A 10,881-nucleotide genomic window follows, 5' to 3' on the forward strand; every position below is an offset into this window, starting at 1 on the left:
CCGAGAAGGGCGTATATATATATATACATACATATATATATACATATATATATATATACATATATATATAGGGAACCGCTAGTTTTTTCAGAAAGACTTGCTACCCCCTTCCGAATTCCACAAGTGAGTGTGACTAAACGCGAGACGAGACATAACATAAGGGGCGAATCTACTCTTCGTAGAATCGACCATAGGATCTCTTCTTTTTTTAGTATATTTGCATCAGGCTTATCCCCTATGGTAACCAGATCGAATCTCACCAATCCCTCATCATACCTTGTCGGGACCAAAGCAAAACTAGGTTTTAAAGGTTTCCCTTCCTCTATATTGACGCCATCCTTCTTCCTACGAACACCCAAAACCTTGAGAGGCTTAAGAATGTCATCTAATAAAGAGAAATCAGATAATGAACCCAAATAAGTAGGCCCGCTGCAGCCTTCAACGTTTCAACCCTAGTTAATGCAAGCAAGCTTTTAAAAGGCCTTGCCTAGGATCGCCTAGTCCCCGCCTAGACTCGCCTAGTCCCCGCCTAGGCTCTAGGCTGCAACAAGCCGTCTCGCTTTTCTTCTAGGCATTTGTGCTAGGCTGTGGGCAATTAAGCGGCCGCCTAAACATCACCTAGCCCGCCTCGCTTTTTCTGTTTTCAAGTATTTAAGTACATAAAATATATATTTTTAATTAATAAATATTTAAAAAAACAAATCGCCTAGTCCCCGCCTAGGCTGTCCAGGCTCTAGGCTGCGAGTTACCGCCCACCTATTGCCTAGCGCCTTTTAGAACATTGAATGCAAGCCCAAATGACCAACTTATAGCTGACCCTGTCAACCTTAATTCGTTAGGCTTCCCGCCCGATTCAGAGCCACAAAACCATAAAAATCAACAGTCGGCATCGTGAAAGACAACCCCACCTGGGCAACCTCATTTTTTGTCAACCCCACAGTGACCTCAGTTGCAGCCGACCTAGATTCCAGCATAGCTGGGAGCTCCCTGTGCTCTCAATGACGTTGCAAGAAAACAACATCATCGCAGAAGATTCGGTAGACCCAACATTCAACCCAACAACAACACTCATAGCCGACAACATATCCGGCTTCAAAGTACCACCAAACCTTTGCCACACTCACCTCCGTCATGATTAAAGAGACCACTGTCACGGCATATGCCCTAACATTTCTTATAACGGATTTCCAACTCCACTGCCACTTCTAGAGAGAAAGCGAAGGTACGCTGAACCAGATGCAACTCCAACATCACGAAGAACATTGCGCTCCTTCCTCTACATCGCACCTAGGTCAAAAATCAAAATTTAAGAAATGACCCAACACATTCTATATTCCTATTAAGGCTTTAGAATTACTCATCGCCACACGCAATCCCTTCACTGCCACCCAAACTTCAAAAAATTGTCGCGGTACTGTTGACAAATCACCAATACCATCATAATCCGATAAGAGTAGCATAGAAATGTTGTAAAACCACGGACCTAGCTCCATGGTGGGCATGGTTCTTCGATTCATCCTCCTTAAATTGGAAAATGAACACTCTATTGTCCTCTTCCCATACCAACACATGCTCCTTCATCCCCCAGATGTCGGACATCGTCGCTGAGAACGACGAGATATCACACTCTTCAATGATAACAGGTGGCCACAAACATAGAAAAACAAATATATCCTTGATCGCATCTTGACGCCCCACCAGGTTTATCGTAATAGGCTCCACCAATAAAAGATGAGTAGAAATCTTCTCCGTCATCTCAACCATCTCGATCAATTTCTCCGGCTAGAGAAAAACCCTAGCTGCCAAAAGGAAACATCGAAGTTTATGGGAAGTGAAATCCACACTCCTAAAATTGAAATCCACACTCTCACTTTTCATTTTTGGGTAACTTAAATTTTGTCCTTAGTGACTTAAATTTTGTATTTTTATAAGAACGATGACTGAAAATGAAAAATAGGAGTATGAATTTCAATTTCAAGAATGTAGATTTCACTTAAGTTTCGTTGATAAATCTAATTCCATGATTGTCATCAAAATGTTAAGCATATTCATTAAAAATTGGCAAGGTGAGCGACCACAAAGCACAGAATTCAAGATTAATCATATACTTTCATGATCTTATCAAGATTAATCATATACTTTCATGATCTTATCAGTCCAGTTCCACCTGTTCCGTTTTGGAGTTTGGTCGATCTAGTTCTACTAATGGACAATATAGCTGGCAAAATATCTGAGTGATAATTTTCCATTGATTACAACAGACAATGAAAGAAAACGATAGACAAACGAGGAGAATTGTCTGATACTTATCTCCTAACAGATGAAACCGGATATTCTTTCTTTAGAAAATTAAGAACAGTACATCTTATATCATATATGCCTCAAAACTCAAAACTGAAACAAAATCTTCTTCCTTAATTGATTGCTTAATTTTGTACTGCTAAGTGATAACTGAGCTAACTAATTTAAAATCGGTTTCGATAAGTACTATTTGTTGATCGATGTACTAAGCTGATGTATGTCAAAGAGCAAATATTGTTCGCCGACTAGGTTTTCGGTCGTGTTGCAGATGAACATCCTCTAAAACTTTGCTGGTGCAAGAACGGCGCCTATATGCTGCTAGCATTTTCTTAGTGGAACCCTCTAGATCTCTCATTTCATCCATAACAATCTGCCTGTCCCGGCACACTATGCTGCAAAATCCGATATCCCCTCTGCAACAGATTTCAAACTTAACATCAGAATCTCATCACAAAAGAAGGGCATAATATAATTTCCGAATTTTAATGAACAAGGTTGTAAACACTGTATGATAATTACCTGTACATATAGACCTCTTTATCAAGGCTCAATCCCTTGTTGCATAGATGGCAAGCTTTAAGATAACATGAGTGCTGCTGATCACGCCGGGAGCTGCAACCGGCCGTAACCGTGGGTTTGATTCTCAATCTCAAGGCTGGTTTCACAACGATATTCGACGACTTCATATTCCCTTGTGAAATCTGTGTGAGTAGTAGTCCCAAACCAACAGCTGCCATTGAAGTACTCCTGGTCTTATCATTCATGCTTTGCTTGTCTACTAGGTTTCTAATCAATTTGAAGGGCCTCCTCATGAACCTGGAAATCATATTGTTTCTGGGAAGTCTTCTCAAGCTAATTAGCTAGCAGAGAGAAACCAAACAACACAGAAAAAAATGAAGAGGGTTGTGAAGTTGAAGTACCAGCAATGGATTTTTATACTAGTTTTACTTGGTTTACTGATAACTTTGTTGCTCGGCATGTGCCACGTGCTCTGCGAATTTGCTTCAGTCCAAGTTCCGCATAATTTTTTTACTACCGCGTCTGCATGTTAAACACAAGTTAAAATATGGAAACCAGATTTGAAATGAACCCAATTCTCAACCTCTGGTTCTGTTTAGGTCCTACCAGTGAGATAAAAGGAAGAACCTTTATATTGGTCTAACATGAAAAACGTGATAATTGTGAGATTAACAAACTATATAGGACAGCATGTGAAATGTCTTTCTCTCTTTGTTGATTAAATTTTCCACTTTTCTTGTCCCCCTCATATGGAGAATAAGATCGATGATTTCATAGAGATTGATTTGGCATTAGTTCAGTAATCTTTAGGAAATCGTCCGAAGAATCCTAACAAGAGAGCTATTTACTAATTAGTGTTGAAATCTTGAAAGTGGACATGTTGGTGGACTTTATTCCATCATTTTAAAGTGTAGTTTCGAAACTAATTACTTTTACGATCTTATTTGATTTCGTGTATCTAGTTGAATCTCCAAATTAAACATTTGGATCTTCATTTTCTATCACAATTATTATTAGATTTTGTCTACTAATATGAAAAGACAAATAACGATAGAGAGAGAATAGAAATGTAAGCAAATTTTGTCACCCTATTAATTAATGAGTTGGAATTGCTCCTCGATCAATCAGTTAAACAAAATCATTAATTTCTTATAATAACCCCCCATTGTAATATAAGGACTAAGTAGTAAGTTTGGAAAAGAGCTAGAACGAGTTCATTAATTCCGATATAGAATTTTGTTAAACTAATGGTAATTTATAGTTATATATGTATGGTAATTTAGAGCTGGAGTGACATGGATTCCTTTATTTTCATCTATTTTTTTTTAGAGGAAGGATGTAATGTCTTGTATTCAGTAAAGAAGAGAATTACATAAACATGACTTACCCTATAAAGGTCACGTAAGAATCAAATCATGCCGGCTACCTTAAAAAAACCTAATGCAATCACCAAATGATGAAGCACAAAAAACAAAGATCAAGTAGAACCCAAATTTGCTAGAAAATCTAGCTTATTAGGGATGAGTTCCACATTAACAGATTAAAAACCTAAAAAACAAGATTAACAACCCTAAATAGGCTAGACCCAATATAAGTCAGGCCTAGTCCCATAGCCAGCACCATGGAAGCAAAATATGAGGACTAACATCCACCTGAACAACCACCACCCGGTCAACCTCGTTGTTGCCGGCATCACCAACTCGCACTAGAAGAGAGAGAGAGAGAGAGAGAGAGAGAGAGAGAGAGAGAGAGAGAGAGAGAGAGAGAGAGAGAGAGAGAGAGAGAGAGAAGAAATCAGATCGGGACGTGAAAGAAAGAGGTTTAGTTGAATTGTAGCGAGGGCAATGTTGTCTTTTTGTTTAGTTTTATTGAAATGGGCTATGAGGTCTTATTTTCATTTAAATAGGCTTTAAAATCTTTGTTTATGTGCAAATGGGCATTTTCCAAACAAAGTGCAATATTCAGAAAAAGTGCAAAGAGTGAGTATGCTTCATACTTCAAATCTCTCCACAGATCCTCTCACAGGCATTGTCGGTCGATCACTGTTATATACTTACGAGTTAGCTAGTTCTACAGCTAGCTACCTATTTTGGAATATATACATACCGGAAGCTACTTGTAACCATTTTATATGCATGGCTAATTTTTAACCTACCTAGCTAGTCTTGGCTAATTTTTGATCCGGATATGCATGGTAATAACATGCATGTTTAGTTGGAGATGGAGCTAGGCGTAGAGCCAATTAGTTAGCTATGCTGTTACTAATGAACTCACTGCCACTGGAGTGAAGGCACCGGGAATCTCAAGTCCATAACTAGAGCTGATCGAAACCTTAATCGACCGATCCATGATCCAAAACTGATCCCAGTAAACCAAATTCGTAGACGAAAACCGATCGACCCCAATCCGAATTTTAGATTTGGTGCTGAACTACATCTTCAAAAGCTATGCCGCAATGCGTCTCCAACAACACCATCTAAGGGCATTTACAAACATGCGTCATAGAAACTCATCGATATGGCGTGTCCGAATTCCGAAACGCCATATAGTAGGGCAATAATGGGTTAACAATATTGTGCAGTGTGTTTCTCGTTAATTGAAGACGTCATCTTTAGACGAAAGAACATCGTAAGCTTCTTCTAGATCGAAGATCAGGATGCCATGCATGCATCTTCCGATTCTCTGTTTTTCCATTATATGTAATGTTGCTTAATGCATTGAGAATCACTAGCTTTTGCAGTTGATTTCAGAATAATTGGCTGGAAAGGTACATGTTTTGGACTTGCTGTTCAGAATATCATCAGACCATCCTTACATATATAGCACTAATATATGTATCCCAAGAGATACTTGCATTAATCCAAGAAAGCACTAATTAGTTGAGTGAATATGAAACTACCAACGCCAGGCTGAGTATTAGTTATAGATGGTTCATTAGAATGTGGTTTATCTAACATTACTCAATCGATATATATGATGTTCGAGTATTAGTAATTGAATCAAAATAGAACTATTTCTTTTGGTACGAGAAAATAGAATTAATTTGTCATTAAACAGGAGAATGTTATCGTTGTTAAAAAAAAAATATTGTCGATTTTAAATAAAATAGTGTATCATCTGGATTGCAATTAGCAAAATAAATAAATAAATAATACCCTCACGATTTAGGATTCCTAAACGTCCTACAAGTATTGAAACTACGTACCAACTAAGCATACTAAGCCTATAAAAACACCGCTTCTTCATAAATCTTAGATATCCCTTCTAAACCCTTCACGTCTTTGAAATTAACTAGCATTGATCATTCCTTATTAGATCTCTTTAACATGGCCAAGGTTCCCATGAACTCGTTTCTCCTTCTCAGCAAGAGATGGTATAACGTAGCTGCAGAGAGTACTAGTACTGCTAAAGTACTAGCGCAGCCAGCAGTGTCGACAATAAGGAGGATGGCCACAACAGAAACCTCCGGTAGCAGCGGTAGAGCCCTCGCAGATAATCAGGAGAAGAAGCAAGTGTTTTGGATGAGAGACCCAAAGACGGGGAACTGGATTCCGGAGAATCACTTTGAAGATATTGATGCTGCAGAGCTGAGGGAGAAGCTCCTCAACAAGCACAGGGTTTGAAGCACTTTCAAGTGTTTAACAAATCCCAGTAGAACAAATTCTACGACTTTATTTACTTGGAGAAGGGAGACTATGCAGTCTGTTCTATACTCATTGTATACGTCTGTCTGGTTTTATGTTTGGGCTCTATTATAGTATTATTCTGCTAATTTCTTGTCAAATTTAACATCATCTTACAATGCTCTATTGAAATTTGAAGTGCTTCTATTGCTTTGAAAAGCAAATCCAACAGATGTTCTTTTATAGAACTTTAGCCAATTTGAGATTACAACTTCAACAATTCAATCGGATGCTAACAAAATAAAATAAAAAATGCGTCAAAATCTGAACAAAAAACAAGAACTGAGCCAGTAATCCACTGATCTAAACTTTATAGAACCATACAGTTCGACAGAAACACAAAGGCCAAGTGCCCAATATCAAAAATGCATCACTGCCAAGTGCCCAATATCAAAAATACATCACTGGTAACTAACAAAGAGTAAAATAAAAATTACTTTATCAACCCTCTAAACAATATTCTTCCTTTGACACATACACGTTCATAATTTGGGGAATTGTTAACCCCCCCAGTCATATTTAAGGCCAAAATCCATATCATGAATGGTTACAAGTACAGTTGAATCAGCTCATCACTGACAACCGATGGGGTGAGCACACCCAAGTCTGTGAAGAGTAGAGTGAGATACTGAGGAGGCGTATAATCACGGGCAGATCTTTCAACTTCCACCTTGGACGGGATGGGAACTCCAAAATCAATGGGGCGTAATGCAGGGGCCAAATCTTTCTGATCCAATGGATAAAGGCGAGCAAACTGGAAAATAACAAATCAAATATGTAATGATTTGTGCAACTATCTGTGGAGATTACAAAGGCCTAAAGAGAAAGTTGTCGTTCCTACTCTTCAATCTTATAGCAATGTTACCAAATCATAGAACAAAAGAATTATGGGAAAATCTTTTGCAGGTGCAACAAAATTCACAAACATATTGCTAAAGAGGAGAAACTAATGGCCCGTAAGCAATGCACAAGTGATACAATAAAGTTTGCTTCACTAAATATAGAAAACAGTATGAAATACCTTGTAGCTTTCAGCAGCCACATAAACTGGTTTGTTCATGCTATGTGCCACCAGTGCGATTTGATATGTACCCATCATATTTATAATGCCTCCACTTTCAACCACTCCATCTGCCCCAACAAACACCATGTCAACCTCATCCATGGTATATGCCACTGCAGAGTCTATTAGGAGCTTCACAGGAACATCAAGCTTGGTCAGCTCGTTTGATAAACGTAATCCTGTTCTGTCTGGTCTTCCCTCTGCAGAGCACAGAACCCATATTGAAAGATGGCAGAAGATAGCAATAAGGCAGAGCCAAGCATATGGAAACTATTTCATACTAGTCCTACTACTTACAGATAACTTCAATGGCAAGACGGTATACACTGACATACATTAAGAAGAACCTCACCTATTCAAGGAATTCTAGGTGGTACAACACAGCAAGTGTAAAACAATATAAAAAAAACATAAACTGAATATTCCATATGCCAGACACCAAGAAGATATTTCCAGTTTATAATTTTCACCAACAAACTTGACAGCATGATAAAGAAGAAAACCTGTGCAGAAAACTCGAAAGAGCTTTTTGCTCTGTGCCGCGGTCTTCAGTACTTCTAGAACGACTCTAGAGAAACCATGAACCAAGATGGTGCAACCATCAAATATAAAGTCTTGACTAAGGACAGCAATGATTCTGCGAGCCTGCAGTACAAGAACAACTGTAATTCAATAACTGGAACCTGCTACAGTACCTCAAAGACATTTTTTTAGGTCATCACTCGTACCTTTGTGGATATTTCTCCGAACTTCTCTGCACGTTCAATCAAACGAGACTTGGCTGAGTTGAAGTCCTCATACTCCAGAGCTGAAGTTCGAGTAACATATCGCATGAACAGGTCGCATCCAGCAGTCAAAGATATAGATGTTGTATCCCATGACTGAAGCAGATGAGAGGCAGATCAAGTTAAACCTAGTTCTACTGGGGAAAGAAAATGAAGTTTATACCTTCAACTAAGAGTACTTGATTTACTAAGAGTAACTTCCAACCAGCTAGACGTAATCTCCAATTTAAATTTTAAACACTAATAAACGCAAGAAGCAAAAAATCGTGCTGCCATGGCAAAGTTCACTGATTCATTCATAACTTGTTCATAGATTCTATCATGCTGCTACAGCTTATTCCAGTGTAACGAAAATCGTGGCCTCGTTATAGACACAGTAAAGTTTACTATCGACTGCTAGAGTTTTCCTCAGCTAATTTCAAGTGCCTGAAGGATTATAACAGTACAATTGAGAAAAATGCATCCGATTTTGAACTTTCGATGAAGATGTTGCAAAAGGGCAGGCCTTCGAAATCAATATTCCTATATGCATAGCTAGATTCCAGTAGAGAATTCACCAAGCACAAATTTCAATTGCAGTGTTGATTTTCCCAAATTGAACTACTCTACTTGCCAAATCAAAGAATCATAGAGTGACACACCTTAAGAGAATCGGAAGCCTTCTTGAGCTCAATCTCGAGCTCCATCATAGTAGTAGCCTCGCTAGACCTAATAACAGACGCCAAGGCCCGAATCGCCGCCACGGCCTCAGCCAAATCCGGCTGCTTCCGCCAGCTATTAAACTCCTCGATAACGCTGAACGGCTTCCCGGACTCCGACGCCGCCTTGGTCTCAGCCTCGGAGGCGACGACGGAGGCCTGGTCGTCGGGGTTGCGGCCGACGGCGGCCTGGGCCTGGGCGAGCCAGTCGCTGGTGACGACGCCGGTGTGGGCGGCGCGAGCCTGGTAGTAGGCGGAGTTGGCGTTAGGGTTTGGGAGGGCGGCGTCGGCCATGGTGGTGGAGGAGTGGTGGGGAGGGGAGAGAGTGAGGGAGTCGGGTCTGGGAGGCGGTGCGGCGTCGTTTTGGGGTCGATTGTCGAGAATGAAGGAGGCGGATCTCCACCACATTAATGCGTTGGCGTTTGTTTTAGGTGAGGGTTTAGATTCTTCGGTTGAGATTGAAAAAGAAAAGACTAGGCGGATTTGCCGGTAACTTGTTTTTTTTTTTTTTTTGGGATAAATAAGATTCCGGTGAGTGTGTGTGTGAGAGATTAGCAATTTAAACCAGGCGATTAGGCTAAACGAGGCCGCTAAACCCCTACACAGCAGTAATCTTTCACTCGTCAATAGCCGCCGCCTCTGTTTGCCAATAATTTTTTGAGAAAATAACATCTCACTCCCATAAACCATAAACAGTAAAAAAAACGAAAAACAAAAAACATACCTTTAAAAAAAAATTAGACAACTAATGATAAAAGGGCGGATCCGTGGCATACAAGATTATAATCAAAATTATAATCAGAATATCATCCATTAGATCTAATAATAATTAACGGTTAAGATTAGTCATAAAACTAAATATTTTTTCTTTTCTTTACATCAATTTATGAAATCTATCTAAATGAAATTTGATGATTACTATTCTCCATTTGGAATATAATTAAGAGGAAATAATTTGTTTCCTATTGAAACTCATTTACTAAAAAGAAAAGAAAACAAATTAAGTTTCAAATATCACGTTAAAAAATTAACGGTAGTCGAAAGTAGTCATCTAGTGCATCTTAGACATACTTATTATTTCAGCTTCTTGTTATTTTTTGTTATCAAATTTTTATCAAAAGCTTCTTGTTGTTATCACGTTAGAAAATTAACGGTAGTCGAAAGTAGTCATCTAGTGCACCTTAGACATACTTATTATTTCAGCTTCTTGTTATTTTTTTTTATCAAAAACTTCTTGTTGTTCATAGCACAAGATGATCTGAGTACTTCCATACATAATCTGATCATAAGTTTTCCAACATGTATGGCAGACATCATATGATAAATTTTTTTTTTTCTTTGAAGAAGAAGAGGTAGATGATGATAGTACTCTCTAGTAAATGAGTTTTATTTGATATTTACTTTTTTTCCTTTTTTATCTAGTAAATTAGTTTCAATAGGAAACCATTAACTACCTCTTATTTGTATTCCAAAATGAGAGTAGGTAATCATCAATTTTCATTATTGTTTTAATAGATAGATTTTATTAATTGATTTAAAGAAAAAGAAAAGAAAAGAAAAAGATCTAGTTTTTATGGCCAATCTCAACCGTTAGTTGTTATTAGATCTAATGAATGATAATCTGGTTATAATTTTGATTATAATCTTATATGTCATGAATCCGCCCCTAATGATAAAAGCCTGGACCTAAAACCAAATAATGACAGACCTTATCTAATCATCTGAGTTTTCAATACAAAATGACACTAATGCCCAGTTTTTTTAACATAATTACATTATATGTCATTCTTTTCCTCTTAACCCTATTCCTATATTCTTTCTCTCTCTCTCTC

The 10,881-nt window shown here is 38.3% G+C and overlaps 2 protein-coding genes across 2 annotated transcripts; both read right to left on the reverse strand.

Annotated features, from left to right (window-relative positions):
- Positions 1-2,454: 2,454 nt before the first annotated feature.
- On the reverse strand, positions 2,455-3,336 carry LOC101291939. Its single transcript, XM_004303700.1, has 2 exons — positions 2,821-3,336; positions 2,455-2,714 (listed from the first exon to the last, which is right to left on the reverse strand). Exons 1-2 carry the CDS (start codon positions 3,126-3,128, stop codon positions 2,522-2,524), a joined length of 501 nt encoding a protein of 166 aa, XP_004303748.1. The 5' UTR covers positions 3,129-3,336; the 3' UTR covers positions 2,455-2,521.
- A 3,433-nt stretch (positions 3,337-6,769) lies between these two features.
- On the reverse strand, positions 6,770-9,464 carry LOC101292229 (translation initiation factor eIF-2B subunit alpha-like). The gene is made up of 5 exons (XM_004303701.1): positions 8,993-9,464; positions 8,295-8,447; positions 8,070-8,211; positions 7,525-7,766; positions 6,770-7,257 (listed from the first exon to the last, which is right to left on the reverse strand). The coding sequence occupies exons 1-5, from the start codon at positions 9,455-9,457 to the stop codon at positions 7,051-7,053; spliced, it is 1,209 nt and encodes a 402-aa protein (XP_004303749.1). The 5' UTR covers positions 9,458-9,464; the 3' UTR covers positions 6,770-7,050.
- Between the last annotated feature and the right edge of the window lie 1,417 nt (positions 9,465-10,881).

The sequence above is a fragment of the Fragaria vesca genome, linkage group LG6 (assembly GCF_000184155.1).
Source record: "Fragaria vesca subsp. vesca linkage group LG6, FraVesHawaii_1.0, whole genome shotgun sequence".
NCBI classification, from domain to species: Eukaryota; Viridiplantae; Streptophyta; class Magnoliopsida; order Rosales; family Rosaceae; genus Fragaria; species Fragaria vesca.

Coding starts and splice junctions, on each gene's coding strand:
- LOC101291939 (XM_004303700.1), bottom strand. CDS start 3,128: ATGATTTCCAGGTTCATGAGGAGGCCCTTCAAATTGATTAGAAACCTA. Junction 2,715..2,820: donor AAAGAGGTCTATATGTACAG/GTAATTATCATA, acceptor AATCTGTTGCAG/AGGGGATATCGGATTTTGCA.
- LOC101292229 (XM_004303701.1), bottom strand. CDS start 9,457: ATGTGGTGGAGATCCGCCTCCTTCATTCTCGACAATCGACCCCAAAAC. Junction 7,767..8,069: donor CTTTCGAGTTTTCTGCACAG/GTTTTCTTCTTT, acceptor TGTGCTCTGCAG/AGGGAAGACCAGACAGAACA. Junction 7,258..7,524: donor TGGCTGCTGAAAGCTACAAG/GTATTTCATACT, acceptor GTTATTTTCCAG/TTTGCTCGCCTTTATCCATT.